Source organism: Seriola lalandi, unplaced genomic scaffold (genome assembly GCF_002814215.2).
Source record: "Seriola lalandi dorsalis isolate HSWRI2012SDOR001 ecotype SW California unplaced genomic scaffold, Sedor1 jcf7180002054736, whole genome shotgun sequence".
In the NCBI taxonomy this organism is placed as follows: domain Eukaryota; kingdom Metazoa; phylum Chordata; class Actinopteri; order Carangiformes; family Carangidae; genus Seriola; species Seriola lalandi.
In genome coordinates, this window is record NW_019525289.1 from 2,745,854 (window position 1) to 2,766,707 (window position 20,854).

General features: G+C 39.0%; 3 protein-coding genes across 6 annotated transcripts in view; 1 reads left to right on the forward strand and 2 right to left on the reverse strand.

Moving 5' to 3' along the window:
• Positions 1 to 439: 439 nt before the first annotated feature.
• LOC111668412 (cathepsin K-like) lies at positions 440 to 3,376 on the reverse strand. Its single transcript, XM_023424469.2, has 7 exons — positions 3,260 to 3,376; positions 2,979 to 3,161; positions 2,215 to 2,307; positions 1,880 to 2,098; positions 1,266 to 1,431; positions 921 to 1,029; positions 440 to 811 (listed from the first exon to the last, which is right to left on the reverse strand). Exons 1-7 carry the CDS (start codon positions 3,374 to 3,376, stop codon positions 712 to 714), a joined length of 987 nt encoding a protein of 328 aa, XP_023280237.2. The 3' UTR covers positions 440 to 711.
• Positions 3,377 to 7,125: 3,749 nt separating this feature from the next.
• Positions 7,126 to 17,747, forward strand: LOC111668368 (NLR family CARD domain-containing protein 3-like). 4 transcript variants are annotated; one of them, XM_087178837.1, is made up of 12 exons: positions 7,126 to 7,211; positions 8,984 to 9,069; positions 9,460 to 9,559; positions 9,708 to 9,818; positions 11,776 to 11,886; positions 12,403 to 12,466; positions 12,792 to 13,020; positions 13,359 to 15,162; positions 15,243 to 15,416; positions 15,833 to 16,006; positions 16,321 to 16,367; positions 16,890 to 17,747. In XM_087178837.1, the coding sequence occupies exons 3-12, from the start codon at positions 9,474 to 9,476 to the stop codon at positions 17,414 to 17,416; spliced, it is 3,327 nt and encodes a 1,108-aa protein (XP_087034963.1). In that variant the 5' UTR covers positions 7,126 to 7,211; positions 8,984 to 9,069; positions 9,460 to 9,473; the 3' UTR covers positions 17,417 to 17,747. The 4 variants fall into 4 exon arrangements, with proteins under 4 accessions (XP_087034963.1, XP_023280180.1, XP_087034965.1 ...); XM_087178839.1 differs by having other exon boundaries at positions 7,140 to 7,211; positions 9,000 to 9,069; XM_087178838.1 differs by lacking the exon at positions 7,126 to 7,211 and adding an exon at positions 8,826 to 8,893.
• A 1,890-nt stretch (positions 17,748 to 19,637) lies between these two features.
• Positions 19,638 to 20,854, reverse strand: part of LOC111668369 (sorcin-like) — a 2,682-nt gene continuing 1,465 nt past the window's right edge. Inside the window, exon 6 of the mRNA XM_023424414.2 lies at positions 19,638 to 19,963. Coding sequence (XP_023280182.1) covers positions 19,940 to 19,963 — 24 coding nt within the window. The 3' untranslated portion in view covers positions 19,638 to 19,939. The remainder of the gene's footprint in view (positions 19,964 to 20,854) is intronic.

The window sequence follows — 20,854 nt, forward strand, 5'->3', positions numbered from 1 at the left end:
TGCTGATTATTAAATATCTAACAGGAATAATGTAACCTCAGCCTGTACCAACAACAACCACTAGACGAGTGGCTGTCAGCCTGTGTACTGGAGGGTTTTATCATTAGCACTCGTACATTTATAGCCTTTTACCTCAACAGTTACCATGTTAGAGAGTGTGAACATGTATGAAATGAATAAACATGGACGCCTCACAGAAAATGTCTCTCACGGTGATTTGATTTGAACTCGGTGGAGGGGGGATGGGGCAGACCCGGATCATTTACTATGAATCTGAAATTTATTCCCTGAAGTCTGGTGCATTTTATTTGACATTGGCCTCGGCGGAAGTCTGCGCTCTCTGAGGGACCTTCTACTTTTATCTTATTTAATAAGGAAATGGTTTTAATTTTAATTTCTGATAAGTGAATATAAACAGAACAGAAATATAGGTTAGTCGACAATAAGTTTAAACAACATCTACTTTTACCTGCTAGGTTTTAGGAGGGAGAGTTTGAATCTGTTTTGGCTGTAGACAGTCTGAGGAGGGAAACAGGCAGAAACTGAAAGTGTTGATGTAAATGGTGCGAACAATCTGACAGGATGGATTCATCTTTCGGAAGAACCTGTTTTATTCAAAAGAAAACTACATTAAATTGGTTGGTCATATCAATCTTTCACATGATCCCTTCATCACCCTTTATTTTCCTCTGTTTCCGTCCATTTCCCCTTTCACAGGACCGGGTAGCTGGCGGCGCTGGCAATACCACAGTGGTTGCCATGGTCACGTGCAATCCGGATGTAACCCTCCTCGCCCCAATCCGTCCCATAGCTGTAAGAGAACAGAGAGTGTGTTGATCATCACTGGACCACAGGTCGTCTCACTCACCTGGCAGCCACATTAACAACCTGACATCATTCATACAGGTGATGCGTCTCACCTGTTCTTCAAAATCCAGTATTTCACCCCCTCTGCGGTCTCTCCATAGCCCACTAACAGCATGGCGTGATCCAAGAGGTCTTTCTTATTTTCTGGGTTGTAGTAAACACCTAAATACATAGGAGGAAACGTGAATTTAAGAGTTAAGAGTCAATGTTGAACTAAAATCTTTTTTTTTCCAGATACTGTTGGATGTTTTTCTAATATTGTGTCATGGTTTTGTTGGTTTGGAATTGTGTCAAATTAGGGAATTGAATGCCTCCTCAGCAACCTGAAAATGATATATATATATATAGGTCTACTCATTTTTAGACATAACCTTAACAAAAACCTCAAGGGGACTGACCACTCTTGTATAGCCAGAACTTTCCATGGTTGGTGTTGATGGACACAGACAGGGGACCCACGTGATACAGGGCTTGAGCCAGGGCACATTCGTCCCCCTCTGGAATCTCCTCAAAGCCTTTGACTTGGGCTGCAAAGGCTGATGGTTTGTAGCGGCAATGCTGGGTCTGCGGAGACAGGAGAGGTCTGACATGTTTGTATTGGTGGATCTGAGCTGCTACCAATAGAAACATATATTTAATTACTGAATTTTTGGTTTAGGAGTAGCATAGTGTTAAATCAAAGGGCACCAGTAGAGGGCACTATATACACATAAGATGATAATATCAGATTGTTATCAAAATTAATAAATTGTTCCTGTCCGTCTGGTTGTCTGCATTTAGGTCCTGGCAGATGAATCTAAACACAACGTAACTGGGAAAACAATTTAGTAAACAGAATTTCTAGGATTTAGGGTTGCTCAGGCTCATCTCAATTAAGTATTTGACCATCAATCACAATATGTCTGGCTATGTCACTGGGTCAGAGTAAAGTATTTATTGGTTTCATGCTGATGCTAGAAGTGTAAGCGCTGATAGAGTTTAAGTTCATGCTCGCTTCCTACCAACACATTACCTCTGCCATGTACGGGTAGTCCTCCTCAGAGTTAATGCCTCCATTCTCTTCAACATACTCAAAGGCCGTGGTCATGTGTCCTCTTTCACAGCCATCACTCTGACGGTCACAGTCCAGCAGGTTCTGAGGACTGAGGTTCAGCAGTTGGCCCGTCGTCTTGGCCAACTGTCCCTCGAGGGCCCCCACAGCACTGAAAGCCCAACAGGAGCTACATGATCCCTGCGAGGTGTGGAGCACAGTAGTTTGGTGAAGACAGTGTGATGGAGGATTACCAAACATGTGAGGCCTCAGACGTGTTAGATTATCATGGTCATCATTATCCTTTGCCCTCTGACCTGGTCTTTGACTGGAGTCACCATGCCTTTCTCACGGTAGTCGATAGATTTGGGTAACGCCGCCAGTGACCAATTCTTATTGTAAACCTTTACATTACAGAGACAGGTGAGACAAAGAGATAGATTTAAGCATTACACTGCAAGTAGGACTCCCTCAGATGAGCGATTCCAAGAGAGTTCCAAGCACCACAAAACCAAATCTAGCCTCGACTGTGAAGGCCTAGCTCAGTGTCCACTCACCGTGTTTTTACAGTTTGTGCAGTGTTCAGATCTTCCCTGTGTTGCCTCCTGGTTTTTGGCTTTTGTCTTCCAATGAGACTCAGTGGTTTCGTCTTCGTAATGACTGAATAATTCCTTTGGGTGAAACAATTTATAAATAAAACTTCATGTCCACAAAACAGTATGACACTCTTTCACCTAAAATGTTCATTGTCTCTGAGTCTGATGCAAAGTAAACAAAGAATGTAGCTAATAGGATCATCCATTATAGCTCATTTATAGGGATCTACATCTGGGGAAACTTTCCGGCTTAAATGTTTTAAATGTTTATTTGGAAAGCTGAGGGACACTTGGGACACTGAGTTTGTCCTTGTCCTCCTCCAACAATGGAGGCAAAAAAAAGTTAGCACGACCCATAGAGCCATAATAGCAACATTTATAGGAACACAGCAATTTGAAAACAAAATTCTCCTTTGAGGAAAAGACAGTGAAACTTTCCCACTTTAGTAAACCTTTGGTATAAAATAAAAATTACACTGTCAAATCCAAATTATTTTGACTGTAGCATAAAGGCCTGTTTCAGTGTCCAGACTGACCGTGTCTCCAAAGTGGTTCATCCCCAGTTTGTAGGAGTGTTTACCCTGTTCTGCTTCTCGGTTGTGGACTTCAATCGTATGCATGTTCTCCTTCCAGAGCTCCTTCCGGTACTCTTCAACAACATCATCATCCTAAAATATTCCAACAACAGTTTATTCTATTGGCATGAAAGGGCAGACTACATAACTTATTCACTTTAAATATAACATAACAGACAATATGTACATACATATTCATATTCATAGATGTTCTTCCACTGTTCGAACTGGGCGTCTAGGTCGGCTTCATCCAAACAGAAGCCCAGATCTGAGGCCACCAAGAGTATCACGCAGGCACACAGCAACATCCTGAAACAGCAGCAACATAGATCCCACTCATATACAATAAACAGCGAAACAGGGCGCTGCCATATCAGGTATTTTAACTGGACCATCTGGTCTGACCAGATAATCGTCCTGGGGAGTCTGTATATGCATTAAACACGCTGGATGCCCTGTTCTGAGATGGTGCCCCGTTTATTTCATTGAAAGTTGCTCGCTGGATGCATGTACCCAAAAAAGACTCCTGTATTTTTGACCCCACAGAACATGGGCACTAGAGACTTCCTGTGGCTTCAGACCTCCAACCTGTAACAACCTGTACGACCCATTTGACTCACTTTAAGTACAGCATGTGCAATATTAGTCAATGACTCATTTCAGGGAATTTATGAAAAATGTGTGAACCATTTTACACCCAATCCTTCTGTAATGATTGTGTATAGAAAAAGCGAGTGGGTGTCACATAGCCTGCAGATTCAGATTGTGCCCAGTATGCCAAAATCCCTGCACCCGATTCTATTGTCTTCTATTAAACCACTGATATAATTAAACACTTTCTTTAACTCACCTTGCTTCAAAATACCCACTGTAAATATAACTATTTACATTATTATTATTATTATTATTATTATTATTATTATTATTATTATTATTATTATTATTATTATTATTTACTGTCATTATTTTGCTTCATAGCTGGAGGATAAAATACAAGCTCCCTGTGACCTGTCAACCTTAACTGGCCTACCATGTTCAAGGGAAGAAGACAACATAATCTTAAAGGAAATCAGTTAATCACTGGTTAATGCAAAATTATATTACCTTCAGTACAGCAGTATGTCAGGATTTCAATGAAAATCTTTGACTGATGCTTTTTTCTCTTCAGGTTTTCCTTGGGCTTGAGGCTTCAAGGTCAGTTAGATCTGTCTCGAAGGTGTTTTACTTAATAACACCTGTTACCTACAGTGACGCCGCTTTAAATACTTTTTTGACTTTCGAAATGACAAAAGGACTCACCTGGTCACGGGTAGTGATTAATGTGATTGTCATGTGAAACACCATGAAGGAATTCCTCACCGGTTTGTCTGTCGTTCAGGGAAAATGAAACTAACTAACTAATGCAACTAACAGGCATGAACTGTTATTGAAGTACATTATCCGACTTTTAATTGTTTCATTAACTGTAATTGTAACTTAACACTAAAGTTAGAAACTAACTAACATTAGTTAGCTAAACTGTAACTTAAGGCTAAAATTAAAAACTAGTTATAATTAGTTAGCTAAAGTATAATTTAACGCTAAAGTTAGAAACTAACTAACATTGGTTAGCTAAACTGAAACTTAAGGCTAAAATGAAAAGCTAGCTAACATTAGTTAGCTAAACAACTGTACAATTTAACACTAAAGTTAGAAACTAACTAACATGGGTTAGCTAAACTGTAACTTAAGGCTAAAATTAAAAACTAGCTAACATTAGTTATCTCAAGTATAATTTAACGCCAAAGTTAGAAACTAACATTAGTTAGCTAAACTGTAACTTAAGGCTAAAGTTAGAAACTCGCTAACATTAGCGTTCATCTGTATGTACTTAACAATGTATTTCAGAACCTCTGACGGTAAGAAAGTAAATTGTATCAAACAACCTACGTAGTTATCTACTACATGTTATATTAGCTACAGTGTCTGCGCGGTGCATGGGATGAGGACGCGAGCCACTGATGGGTGTGAGGGAGGCAGATGAAACGTTCAACTAAAGTCAAGGTTAGTTGTTTTTAACCTCTTTGGGGGAATCCAAGTCTTAATCTTTACTTAGTATTTTTGCGTGATATTGCTACTTTTGCTAAAGTATAATGTGAAAACCTCCACAAAATGAACAGAAAAGAAAAAGGAAGGGAAAGAAAGAAAAGGGCAACATGTTTACACTTATTATACTCCATACAGAACACACATTCAAAAACCTTTTTTCTGATCAGCTTCTTGCCAATGGGGTTCCCAATACGATCATACATTATTTTATTATTATTTTTTTAAATTACACGGTTATTTTTGACTATTTATTATTATATTAGAGATTTGCTTGTGCTCTTCTCCTTGGTTTGAGGTGGGCAAGGCTCAATTTTAAAAGCATGTCACAACCAATCAGGAATTAGCAGGAGCTGTTTGTGTTTTTATTTTGTCAAGCTACTATCAAGGTGTTTCACTCATAGTAAATAGATAAATAGATTTTTTTTACTTTATATATTTATATATTATTTTATTATATTATATTTCATAATATATACTTATTATAAGTAACACTTAAGCTGTGAAACCACATTTTAATGGACTTTAAATGAAGTTACATGTATTTGATACAAGCTGCTCCTGTAGATCTTCTCTCCTCTCCTGGTTAAATTAAACTTGAACAGCTGAATAGCCTCAGATTATGAAAATCTAACTAGCCCACAGCTTTCCTTTAATGCTTTTCTGCACTACTTTGCTTCACTTGGATCTTACTAAAATGTTGAATCATGCATATGACAACTTATTTGAGAGTGAAGCTTAATGAGAAACACTGTGGTGCAGCTTCTAACTCAGCTCAAATTAAGTGGCTAGTTACATTTTTGCAAACTGTGAAACATTTAGTCAGATCGAACGATATGACTTGCACGACAAAGGTTATTACAAACAAAATAAGCAAAAGGTAAAAAATAAAACAGAAAGTGGTAAGAATGCTGCTGAGCCTGGCTGCAATGTGAGAGGGAGGCTGGAGCTTAACATGGGTTTTCAGAGGCCAGGGGAGTAATGGGGGAGGAGTTTGCTTGTTACCTGGAAAAAAAGCCAGCAGCTCTCAACATAAGCACATGTGATGCAATAGTAGTTATGTGTTATTTCATTTCATTAGAACATTTAAAACAAAGCCGGTTAGTTGACATTCATGTCTGTCACTCACTTAACATTTTAACCATGAAGAATTTGCAGAAGCAGGGCGTATGTGTACTCTATTTATTTCACAAATGCACGTACATCTTTGAATATTTACCTGCAACCAGATTCAGATAAAATCAATTAAACATAACATTTATTGTACATTGGTTACTGACTTTTTTTTTGCTACATATGATTGTGTTAACAACCAAGCAATATTTACAAGACTTGACAGCAGAGACCGGTGCGAACAGTACATATAGTCGACATGTATTTAATGTGGTGGGTGTGAATCAAAATATAGTGTGAAAAATTGCATCAAAACAGTATCACAATCTCCCTTAGGCTACAGTTTGTGCAGTAAAACTATTGTTATGTTATTTGAATAATGAGTGGAAGTGAAACGTTTAGTAGAAAAATCAGTGCTTACAGTCACTCAAAAATAACTTTACCTCCAAAAGTCTGACAGAAGTTAAATGAAATTGATTTACACTGGATTTAGAAGCTGAACAAAGGTTTAGTCTGGGAGAAGCCTGTGGTGGTCAAAGAAACATCATGAATTAGGAATACAATAGGTAGGTATATATGTCAAACTTTCATGGTCTAGTAAGAAATGAACTGTAGGTTTCATTGTTTGTTTTTTTTGGGTTTTTTTTGCTAATAATTTAAAGTAGTAGTTTTTGAAAAAGAAAAAAAGAATTCCCCCGGATTGATAACAGCCTACAGTTCAAATAAATTCAGCTTATGTTGTTGCTTATAAGTCCTTCAAAAGACGTGTTTTATTAGAAATATCCACAGCCGATATGGGATCATCAAACTTCAGCAGCAGCCTTGTTTCTTTTACAGTATTTCTAGAACTAGTGCAGAGCCCTTATCAGAAACCACACCCATTTCCTTAAACAGAGCTGCAGAAATACTTTCACTTTCCCTTTCGATGGATGTAAGACGGTAACGGTAAGACATCATTTTATGATACGGTGTTTCATACGTGAATATCGGGAAAACTCTTAATCCATATTTAGGCTAATTGTTTGCTGTCTGTTTGTGAGAATTTAAAACGCTTATAAAAAAAGAAGCGTTGGTACAACTGCGTCGTTGGGCCACAAAGGCAAAGGATGTCAGACACATTTGTGTTTTGGAATATACATACACATACATACATGATTATTTGTGTTTTTGTGCTCATTGGCATCGTACTCATACTGTATGATTCTATCAGATTTATGAAAATGAAGGACATGTTAATGTAATTATTACCCTTTTGGACCATGACACATGTGTGAGACACACCATATGAACGGTTTAAGAAAAGTAGTTTATTAAACAAACGTTTAGCTCAACAATAACAAACAGTGGGGTGTAGCAGGGACAGTAGAGAAACCGAGACGCTTCTTTTCTGTTTATTTCCTGTATCCGTCTCCACCTCCCTCCCTCCTGGTTAGGAGACCAGCAGCAGGTTGTATTCATTCTAGTGATGGGAATTCCGGCTCTTTGTGGAGAGAAGTAATCGGCTCACTAAAAAGAGCCGGCTCTTTCGGCTCCCAATTTTTTGTTACTTAAATTAATTTATTACCAAATTATGTGTAAAATGAATAACTAATGCAAAAAAACATAAAATATAACATATGTATAGTATGTATATGGCTTTATTAATAAACTTAACATAACATATACATAAATCAATTTTAAATAAAAAAGACCCATTTTAATTTGTGAAAAAACACAAAATCAACTAAACATCACTCAACAAAATATAAATTAAAATGTGCAACCATGTACAGTGAAAAACAAAACACATAATGCAAGTGTCTGTAACCCCTCCCCTCCCCCCTCCTGCTCAGTATAGTCACACAGACGCTGCCACAGCCACACATGTTGACCAATGCGGCTTTAAAAGACAATTAAAAAAAAAAAAAAAAACGCTCTCTTGGTAGCGAGCCGGCTCCCGTCGTTCACTTCAAAGAGCCGGCTCTAATCCGGCTCTGGTTCGCAACCGACCCATCACTAATTCATTCCAATGGGCGAAGTGAACGAGATCTCAGATTATCACAGATTCTTTCGCTCCATAGTCACCGAAATAAATATCGGACCCTGTTTTCGCAAGCCACACGTCTTCAAAACGTTCTGACATCAAAATTACATTTTTAAAATCAACAGATCAGGAGAAAATTAACTTTATTGGAGACCTGCCTCTGTGTCAGCGCCATACTCTCGCGAGATCTGTCAACTGCCGACGTCGTTTGCCAACCGATAACGAGATGTTTAGATGGACCAGTTATTCTTGGATTGATTTATACGTGAAACCGTGATTAACAATTGCTAAAACAGAGCATTGGCCAACTAAACTGACATGACTTTGTACTGGGTTGATCAGATGTTGTTAGTAGATAAAAAACAGCGACAAAAGCGCAAATCGTCGATCGTCTATTGTATTCTTTTGGCAGAGACAAGTAATCCATGAATTATTGTTAAAAATGGCTGAGACAGAAATAGATTTTAATATTAGTTACTGTCACATTTCATGCCAGTTGCCTGAAATCATCACTGCCACTAGATGTCACACTAGATCACCAGCATCCCAAACCTTGAGTCCGTGTTCAGCCAGGGTCACTCCCTTCATGTTCTCAGCCTGCAAGGTGTTAAGAAGCCTACTAAACTCTCAACAAGTGTCTTCTGTGTTTGTGTGAAATATGAATTAATAGTGTTTTTTTTGCGTCATCTTTCAGTGGAAAAAGTGTAAAGAATGAAATGTAAGACAGCTGAGCTCTATAAAACTGAAGAGGAGAGGGAAACAAAGGACTTCAGTTTGGAGGTACGGCCACTTTCTTATTTACTACATGTCAAAGGGAACTATTGCACGTTTGACTCCATTACATGGTTTAAGATGTAGTTTCTAGTTACTTTGCAGACAAATATGTGGTTTACAAAACCTGTAATCAGTCTAGTACATATGATTAATTTGTATTGATTATATACAGTGTATACAGTGCACACTTTATTGTTGTAAAATTAATCTTTAATGTATAAAACTTCCATTTTTATCAATCTACGCTCGAAATGACAACGTGAAAACATTGAGAGTTTTCAAAAGATTAAAAACTCTAATAACAAACATATTCAGACCCTTTGCTTCCAAACTGTATTTGTTTATTGACAGGACTGATTAAAATTAACACAGCATGTTTGGTTTGTTTGTCTAAAGGTGTAAATTTTACCATGAGTCAGTCTGAAGACAAAGCTGGAGGGGGGGAGGGGGACACCACATTGCCTGAAGAACACGAGAGCTCGACCGAACCACACAAGTAAGATTAGTACCAAGTCATGATTCAGAAAAGTATGTTGAAGTCCAGTTTTGAGGAAGTAGGTCATGTCACTACTCACATAAATCTTTCTGTCTGGCTCTTATTTAATTTAGTCTACCCTTTTTTTTCAAACTTTTGTTTCTTTCAGGACCCAGCAGCAGAGATCAGCCGCTCCTGCACGCAGCCTTGAGTCCATGAGGAGCAACCGTTCTATGGATTTCCCGCCTCATTTTAAAAGACAAGATTCTTCAGAAACAAAGTATGTCTCTATTTAAAGGAAACATTCTGAAAAGTTAAAAGACAAGGTGTTAGTATGTACTGCTATATCTATATCTTAATTAAAGCACTAAATGATACAGTATAATGTTGTCTTTTAGTTTCATCAGCACAGTCCACACATTAAGTGGACACATGAATTGCTTGGAAATGTGTATTTATTTATGTGGAAGCTGGACAGAGAAAGGTTATGCTGATGGATAGATGATCATTAGAGCTACTGGTGATAGCTTAGGCCTCCGCCAATCATCATATCGATCATATTGGCTATTGGCAATTTCACAGGATGATGATAGGACGATCTGATTATGAATAATGCTGTGCAACACTTGGACCTTTGGTTATTACCTGGAAATCAGTGCAGTAAGTTTAATGAGCACTGGCAAGCAGAGTCTTTTTTCACCTCGTTTTTGCCTCTCAGGCTGTAAACAGTCTACCCTGCCTTACTACTGGAGTTTATTGGGGCTCTACACAGCAGGGAGATGGGCATCTGGACTTCTTTGCTTACCACCAAGACCTGGACCTGGATAAGCTACCATGGATTGTTGGCTGGATGGACGTACAATGCACCTATCTTATCTAGTCTGCACCAACTGGGCTCCAACTTGTCTAGATTTTCTACATCACACAAGACATTACTTCTCTTCATTGCATACTTTTCACTTTTAGTGAAGTTAGTGAAGTCTAATTACATTTTGAAAATCTTACTGGACTGAGAAGGCATTACAATGAAGTGAGGGACATCACTAAAGCTTCAATGCAGTAGGAATCTTGGAGTAAATACTAAGTACTGAATCTGTTCAATAAGGCAAAATGCAAGGAGATCAGGTTAGTGCACTGAAAGAGCATAGTTAGTGCTAGTAAGGCATGTTGGGATGTTAGAGCTGTTAGGAGAGGAGGCTCTCTTGGAAGAGATGAGTCTTCAAGAGATTCTTGAAGATATAGAGAGATGCTCTGATAGCATTTAGTAGCTCATTTAACCATCAGGAAACAACGAATGAGAAGAATCACTCCGATTGCCTTGTATGCAGGTATGGTAATGCCAGATAACATTCCTTGGAGGAACACAGCAGCCAAGAAGGAATGGTATGATTGAGTTCAAGTCAATTTTTTGTGCAGACCCAGAAGTCTCTCTGAAGGCAAGCAATAGTGAGGATTTGGAAGGACCTGTGAGGTTTTCATTGTGAATGAAAGGAGGCCAACCAGAAGGGCATTGCAGTAGTTGAGGTAAGGGATAACCATGACCTGGACCAAGAGTTGGGTGGCGTACTGAGTCATTACAGGCCAAATTTTTCTTATGTTGTATTGTGCAAAGTGAAATTACTAAGAGACAGAAGAAATATGGTCAGAAAAAGAGAGCAGGTCATCAAATATGACACATGTGACCTTTGTTGTGGTGAGAGACGAAAAGGCCATTTTGACGTTGATATTGTGATGGAGAGGCTGATTGAGTGGAATGACGCAGAATTCAGTCTTAGAGATGTTTAGTTGAAGGTGGTGTTCCTTCATCATGTGGATATGTCTGAGAGACCTGCACTGAGACCATGGAGTCACCTGGCGGGATTGACAGGTATAGTTGGATGTCGTCTGCATAGCAGTGATATGAGAAGCCATGCAAGTGGATAATTGGACCCAAAGAGGTGGTGTATATTGCAAAGTGAAGCAGCCCCAGTCCCAATCCTTGGAGGGGTGAGGGTAAGGATGTTTGTCATTGCCAACACACATTGAAGGAGCACCCAGTTAGATAGGATTCAAACTAAGAAAGTGCTTTGCCCAATATGTCCATCTCAGACAATACAGATAGCAGGATGCAGTCCATGTTGAAGCCCAGTTTTGAGGAAGTAGGTCATGTCACTCAGTCATACTCACATTAGCATTTCTGTCTGGCTCTTGGATTTAATTTAGTCTACCCTTTTTTGTCAAACTTTTGTTTCTTTCAGGACCCAGCAGCAGAGATCAGCCTCTCCTGCACGCAGCCTTGAGTCCATGAAGAGCAAACGTTCTATGGATTTCCCGCCTCATTTTAAAAGACAAGATTCTTCAGAAACAAAGTATGTCTCTATTTAAAGGAAACATTCTGAGGGCAGTTAAAAGACAAGGTGTTAGTATTTACTGATATATTTATATATTAATAAAAGCACTAAACGATACAGTATAGTGTGGTCTTTTAGTTTCATCAGCACAGTCCACACATTAAGTGGACACATGAATTGCTTTGAAATGTGTATTTATCTATGTGGAAGCCGGACAGACAAAGGTTATGCTGATGGATGGATGATCCTTAGAGGGGTTCACATGACAAAGGTTCCTGATAGGTCCAGCAAGATTAGAATCGTGGACTAAGCTGCAGCACTTTGGATCAAAGAAGGTGTCTGTCAGAGGAAATCTGAGACCTCAACATCCCATATCTTGTCAAACCTTTAGTTTTGTCTGAGAGGACAGTTTCTCCTTCATAAGCTGTATGATCAAGAGGAGTGATTGACAAATTGATGTACTTACATTGTAAACTGAGTTACCAACAGAAACAGTCCAGTTGTCGTCACTAATGGATCATTTTTTCTCCACAGAGTTCTCCAGGAGACCTCAGAGGTTTCCACTGGTTGTCAAACAGACCTGGACTCCATATTTCTGGTTTGTAACTTCACAATTACACCTTTGAAATAATAACTATAACAACCACAAATAAAATAAGTAAGGCAATTAGGACAGCTATGAAGCTGTTATGTTTACACACTGTATCATATATATAACACTCACAGAAACTGAAAACAAGACAATTCAGTTTACTGAGCAGTTACTTAGCAGTTAAATCAGAGCTAAACTTTTTTCAACTAAAGGAACACTAAAGAAATCGATGAGGTATAAAACGGACATATTTTTCAGAGTATTAAATGTTGGCTTTTAGAGCTGATTGTGTGTTGTATGAGTCAAGTGTCTGAATATTGTTTTCTTCCAGTGTCTTCAGGAGAACATTTTCACTTTTGTGAAAAATGAACTTGAAAAGTTCCAGGGGCTTCTGAGTCCAGATTACCCACAATACCAAGAGAGGAAATGTGAGGATGAGGAGGTGGTTGATGGTGAAGAGGAAGAGCAGAGGAGGAGCAGAAGAAAGGCTTTTCTGAAGATCACACTGCAGTTCCTGAGGAGAATGAAGCAGGAGGAGCTGGCTGACTCTCTGCAGAACAGTACGTGGCTTTTAATAGATGTAGCAAAGAAAGATATTATAGATTTACACATCTGAAGTCTGCTGTAAGTTTGCTCTTCTTGGCTGCATACACTGTCCAAAGCTGTTTGTCCAGTTGATAAATACAACAAAGATGTAGGTGGTGTTATTTCAAGAGCCCATGTTTGGGTAAGAAACACTTAAATGAACATAAAACTCCCTCATTTGATTCATCCAATTTAGTCACTGTAAGCTTCCTGTAAACCTTTCATTATTAATTGTGACTCATCTCTTTAAATTTCCAAGTACACCTGTACAGTCTAATGTAACTTATAAAATATTTGTAATTTTTCTCTGTAGAAGCACTTTCTGCAGTTTGTCACCGTAAACTCAAATCTAACCTGAAGAAGAAGTTCCAGTGTGTGTTTGAGGGCATCGCCAAAGCAGGAAACCCAACCCTTCTGAACCAGATCTACACAGAGCTCTTCATCACAGAGGGAGGGACTGGAGAGGTCAATGATGAACATGAGGTCAGACAGATTGAAACAGCATCCAGGAAACCAAACAGACCAGAAACAACCGTCAGATGTGAAGACATCTTTAAAGCCTCACCTGGAAGAGATGAACCAATCAGAAGAGTGATGACAAAGGGAGTGGCTGGCATTGGGAAAACAGTCTTAACACAGAAGTTCACTCTGGACTGGGCTGAAGACAAAAACAACCAGGACATACAGTTCACATTTCCATTTTCCTTCAGAGAGCTGAATGTGCTGAAAGAGAAAAAGTTCAGCTTGGTTGAACTTGTTCATCACTTCTTTACTGAAACCAAAGAAGCAGGAATCTCCAGGTTTGATCAGTTCCAGGTCGTGTTCATCTTGGACGGTCTGGACGAGTGTCGACTTCCTCTGGACTTTCACAACACTGAGATCCTGACTGATGTTACAGAGTCCACCTCAGTGCATGTGCTGCTGACAAACCTCATCAGGGGGAAACTGCTTCCCTGTGCTCGCCTCTGGATAACCACACGACCTGCAGCAGCCAGTCAGATCCCTCATGAGTGTGTTGACATGGTGACAGAGGTCAGAGGGTTCACTGACCCACAGAAGGAGGAGTACTTCAGGAAGAGGCTCAGAGATGAGGAGCAGGCCAGCAGGATCATCTCCCACCTCAAGACATCACGAAGCCTCCACATCATGTGCCACATCCCACTCTTCTGCTGGATCACTGCTACAGTTCTGGAGGAGGTGTTGAAAACCAGAGAGGGAGGAGAGCTGCCCAAGACCCTGACTGAGATGTACATCCACTTCCTGGTGGTTCAGTCCAAACTGAAGAACGTCAAGTATGATGGAGGATCTGAGACGGATCCACACTGGAGTCCAGAGACCAGGAAGATGATTGAGTCTCTGGGGAAACTGGCTTTCGAGCAGCTGCAGAAAGGAAACCTGATCTTCTATGAATCAGACCTGACAGAGTGTGGCATCGATATCAGAGCAGCCTCAGTGTACTCAGGAGTGTTCACACAGATCTTTACAGAGGAGAGAGGCCTTTACCAGGACAAGGTGTTCTGTTTCGTCCATCTGAGTGTTCAGGAGTTTCTGGCTGCTCTTCATGTCCATCTGACCTTCATCAACTCCAGAGTCAATCTGCTGTCAAAAGAAAAACCAACCTCTCCGTGGTCTAAACTGTTTGGAGACAAATATGAACTCACACAACTCCACCAGAGTGCTGTGGACAAGACATTACAGAGTCCAAACGGACACCTGGACCTGTTCCTCCGCTTCTTCCTGGGCCTTTCACTGAAGAAAAATCAGGCTTTCTTGCGAGGCCTGGTGACAAAGACAGTAAACAGCTCACAGAACGATCAGGAAACAATCCAGTACATAAAGAGGAAGATCGATGAGGATCTGTCTCCGGAGAGAAGCATCAACCTGTTCCACTGTCTGAGTGAAGTGAATGATTGTTCTCTAGTGGAGAAGATCCAACAGTACCTGAGATCAGGAAGTCTCTCCACAGATAAACTGTCTCCTGCTCAATGGTCAGCTCTGGTTTTCATCTTGCTGTCATCGGAAAAAGATCTGGACGTGTTTGACCTGAAGAAATATTCATCTACAGAAGAGGCGCTTCTGAAGCTGCTGCCAGTGGTCAAAGACTGCACTAAAGCTCTGTAGGTTAAAAATAACTACATAAATAAACTGTATTGAAAATGAAAAAATCTTACTTTTTTTGTTGCTAATGCTTCTTCAGGCTGAGTTGCTGTAACCTCTCAGAGAAAAGCTGTGAAGCTCTGGCCTCACTTCTGAGCTCCCAGTCCTCCAGTCTGAGAGAGCTGGACCTGAGTAACAACGACCTGCAGGATTCAGGAGTGAAGCTGCTCTGTGATGGACTGCAGAGTCCACACTGTGCACTGGAATCTCTCAGGTCAGGATTCATCAGTTTGTTCCACTGATGACCATTTGAATCCTTGCTCCACAGAGGATCAGTGTGGGAAAACCAAAAAGATAAAATGTCTAATTGTACAGTAACGTTTGTTTATTAGCAGTGGTGGTAAACAGCCGCACTCAGAAGAACCATAGTGAACATAGTGTTCCAGACAAAAAGTTGTTCTTCTAGTTCCTGGGAAGTTCATGGACTTTGATATTAAAAGATTTAGAAAATAGTCATGACAACTTCTCATGTGGTAGTTTATACACAGTTTACGATGAATAGTCATATATTGCTGTGACAAGGATAACCATGTCTACTAATAATAAGTGAAATATCATACTTACATTGGCTTGTTTAATAACAAAATTGTAAGTGTGTGTGTGTGTGTGTCTGTGTCTGTGTTTGTGTAGACTGTCAGGCTGTCTCATCACAAAGAAAGGCTGTGCTTCCCTGGCGTCAGCTCTGAGATCCAACCCCTCCCATCTGAGAGAACTGGACTTGAGCTACAATCATCCAGGAGACTCTGGAGCAAAACTTCTCTCTGATGGACTGGAGGGTCCAGACTGGAGATTGGAGACACTCAGGTATGGAAAGACAAGTCCCAGGGAGTTGCAGCTAATAATGTGTTGCTAATGTTGGATAAACCTTGATCCAAATCACCAGCTCTGACTTTGTTACCTTAGCTGACTTAGCTTGCAAAATACTGATGATTAACTACACCCGGCTCCTCCTCTGATACTCCTGAGGAAAACGAGGAAAATGTCACATGTATGGTGTTGACTGCTATTTCATTCATGATATGTCTTGTATCATATATAAAAAAAAGATTTGGGGATAATCTTTGATAACCAGGATATCAGAGTTGTTGACTGCTGTTCTTTCTTTGTTTTTGAACCAGGATGGACCATGGTGGATCACAGTCAATGAAATCTGGCTTGAAAAAGTGTAAGTGTGCTTTTTAATATTTACTATTTAACCAACTTTGTTTGATGTGATAGTTATTTGCAGTTATTTGCAAATAAGTAATATACACAAAGTACAGTTGAGGCTGGGTCAGTCAGAGACGAACTACAAAGGGATGTTGTATGAGAGGAGGACTGTCAGTGATAATGATAAAAGATATACTGATTATCCAGTAACAACAAATGAGTGGTTAGGCACCCTTGGTCAAAAATGTGAATGTTCTTTGCACAAATTGTTAATCTGTAGTTAACAAAGGAAATAGTTACAGGTGAGTGTACAGCATAAGGCAGAGTAAAGAAACCTTTCACCTCTTTAACTGCTTTATTCTATTTGGGTATGGTTTTGTTAATTTATAATTCTTAATATATTATTTGTTTTTTAGAAACAATTTCAGAACACAGTCTAAACAATATCATTTCTATTTAAAGTAAATGCAGTAAATTAATCAGTATTAAAATTTTATTTGTCAAATTGGTAACAGCTGCTTTATTTTCTCTACATCAGATGCCCGTGAACTCACTCTGGACCCAAACACAGCGAACAAAAAACTCATACTGTCGGACAACAACAGAAAAATGTCAGTGGGGAGAGAGAAGCAGCCATACCCTGATCATTCAGAGAGATTTGACTACTGGAAACAGCTGCTGTGTCAAGAAGGTCTGACTGGTCGCTGTTACTGGGAGGTGAAGTGGGAGGGACAGGTTTACATAGCAGTGACTTACAAAGGAATCAAAAGGAGAGGAGATGGTGACGACTGCTGTCTTGGGATGAATGATCAGTCCTGGAGTCTGAGCTGCTCTGATAATGGTTATTCTATCCTGCACAATAACAAAAGAGCGTCCATCCGTAGACGTCAATCTGGTAGAGTCGGGATGTACCTGGACTGGGCTGCTGGCACACTGTCTTTCTACACCATCTCCTCTGAAAAGCTGATCCACATCCACACTTACCACACCACATTCACTGAGCCGGTGTACCCTGCTTTCAGAATTAGGACGGAACCATTTCACTCCTCAGTGTATTTGTGTTAGACACGGAGAAGCTTGTTTTCCTTTTTTGTCTTTAGATGAAAAAGAAAAACAGCCTTGTATATTAATGATATCTGTGCGTCTGTAGACAACTGCAACGCACATTTTAATGCAGATGAAACTATTCTTAATGCTTATGAGCCATCTGAGGAACAAGCTTCGAGGTGTTCCTATGAAAGTGCTTGGTTAGTGTACACGGTTCCTACAGGTCTGTGCTATAGCTGCATGTATATTGTTAAACACTGGACTGGACAGGACTATTATGTGATGTTCCATGTAGCTCAGTTCTTGTTTGTTTTAACCTAACTGCAGAAATGAAGATATATCAAATTCACTTCTCATTACTTCCACTCTTCTCGTAGTTTATTTTCATAGTCAATCTTAGACTAACACTTTGGGGTTTTCCCTGTGCAAATGACAGTAACCATTTGCTATAATGTCTGCACTACAGATTGTTTTGAATTTTATAGGCCTATAGATGATGTACAGGAGCGGTTCTCAACTGTTTTAACTGATAAGCCTTGAATAACAATGCTTATCAATTTATTACTTCACATTTAACCACATTTAAAGGTTATGAAATGAGGTTTTAAACAAAAATATAGCAGCAAACAACTATTTTCTATGTAAAGATATAGGTCACTCACTCATATATTACTTCCTACTCACTATCCTGTAGGTTCTATCTATGTATATGTATATATATATATATATATATAATAATCTAAACTCACTATAGTGGACTATATGGGGAGTAGTAAGTGATTTTGGACACAGCTATGGTGCAGAAGTGGCATCTTGAGCAGAGAATGAAGTCATGCCTCCTCTGTGTTGTAATCTGAGTTTCTGGGGTCTTTGCATGTCCCTCCTGTTAAACCTTTGGCCCTCCCCACATTGATAAACACACAGGCACCGCCCCTTATGCCAGACGGCACGTGCGGTAGGCAGTATTCAGGTAAAAGCCGACTACTGGAATTTCCTCCAATGAAGAAACCAGGGCACCGGTGGACTGGCCATGTTGACTATCAGCTCAAATCCCCGTTGGCTGGTGGACCTCCAAACATCCATAACGTTTATAAAGTTTTTACTGGCTTCATCAGTATCTTTACCGGCTTCGTCAGTGTCATTTGAGTGTGACAGCAGACCCAGCTGGCAATCCAAAGCTGAATATCTTTCCCAGTCCGACCTTGTAGCTAATGCTGGTCTGGCTTTACCGACATGGAGAATCCTGCGAGCTGCTGAAGGGTCCAGCTTGACTTTGAACTGTCTTTTCTTCTCCTCAAAATGTAAGTAAATGGACAGCTACACAATGTTACCGTAGCTTGTTAATGTTAGCTGACTTGCTATTACCCATATTTTGAATGTGGCCAATGTTGCTATCGCTAGCTGGCTAACTGTTTGCATTTCTGTAGCATATCAGGGCAATGCTAGCTTGAGCTAATGGTTGTTGCTGGATTGTTTTGTTTTTTTTGTTGGCTCTAGTGTCAACAGGTTCATTTCGTTCAGTTGTGCTACCTGTTGTGTGTTTAGTGACACTTATCCTTAGTAACACCTTGCTGACCGTGAGGGGAGGGGGGGTTGTGGGGGTTGTGGTAGATGGAAGTATTTGTTTTGGTCTGCAACATCTAGTATCAGTGACGATCATTTACACACCCTTTAATGCATATTCTAATTAACTAACTATTGTAATTAATTTACAACATTACAACCTTTTACCCACAGACCGTATGCTTTTATCTCAAGAGTAACCATGTTAGCCCAAAGTGCTGGCCAATATGAGTATCAACATGTATGAAGTTATTAAACACAGCCACCTCACGGCACCAACAATCATGCCACAGTTAAAGTCACTGAGATCACATTTTTCACACATTCTGATGTTTTGATTTGAACATTAAATGCAGCTCCTCACCTGTACCTGCAGGATTTTACACATTGCACTGCTGGCACGATTGGCTGGATGGATAATTGCATTAATAAGCAGGGGCACAGGTGTTCCTAATAAAATGCTCAGTGAATCAATGTTAAATTGAAATTTAATGGCACTTATTATTTCTTCTTTCATTTATTTATTTTATTATTAAAGTGAATCTGCTCTTGCAATTAAAACTATTACAATAGACTATCTGGCTTTTTTTTTTACAGCCACCATTATGTTCACATGTAATTTCATCAGATTTTTAGCCGAAGAAAAAGGAAAGTTAAATATGTAGAAAAAGCTTAATGATTGTTGCAACTGAGTATTTTTAATGTGAGATGTGAAAATGTCACAAAATGGCTGATCATACATTTGATCTGAAAATACAAACACACACAAAAGAAGCACTTTGCAACTAAAACCAACAAAAACTTCAGGCAAGAATAAGAAAAAGCTCAATGTCCCTTTAATAGCTATAATACTCTAACAATGGTTTGTTAATGAAGATGATAAATGGATTCATAACCATTTATATTAGTCCCTTACAGCTCTGTGCTACTGAACAGTTATGATGTCATAGTTCATTGCGCTCAGCTCCTGCTTGATCCTCAGATTATGGCCGATTTCATGAACTGAAAAGTGAGAGAGAGAAAAAACTTATTAAACGTGCAATAACACAATAAACCTTTGACATGCAGCACTGGATGTAAATAGACATCATTCATTTCATTCTTTATAATATAACATTCATTAAGCAGATGTAAACGATAATTCAATTGTATTTTGACTGTTTCATTATTTTTCCATGTATGAAATAACAAGGACTTGCCATATTTGAAATATTATTAAATATTCATTATATACATATATTATATATCATCCAATCATCCAATTCCAATCCAAGTAATTTAATTTGACAAATTATTTTTTAATGTTAAAAAAAAAAATTTACAGGTCACAGGTCACATATTTTATCCTGTTATTTTATTATAACCAATATTATAATGTTTTTCATGTTTTAAAAAATTATTCCCAAGCTTTTGTAATCCCAGCTTTTACAGTGTGTATCTCTATTGTATTACTATTATCATTGCTTTGAAAATCTACTTATGTATTACATTATCAGCATCAGCATCAGCATCTGTATTTGATTTATCTTTTGTATCGGTCTGTGAGCACAAGTTTAATTGATACAGAGTCTGGAAACTTTTCTTAAAATACAGTTTAGACATTTTCCACTACTGCCCATTTGACATGATGACCTTAAATAATCCACTATAGTTGCTGAATGTTTTGTACATATGGACACACAGATACTGTTTGAAATCATAGTGAAGATTATGAAGTGTGTGTGCAAAGTTTTTTAATGTATTATTTCTATAACATCTCTTTGAGTGTGTTTGAAATCTTTTGTGCTGTAGATTCACAAACAGGTAAATAAACAGCATTCACGCCACTGCGACCTGAAGTAGAATTTCTTTTACAATATAATAATCACAATCATTTAAACTCACCTGCTTGAA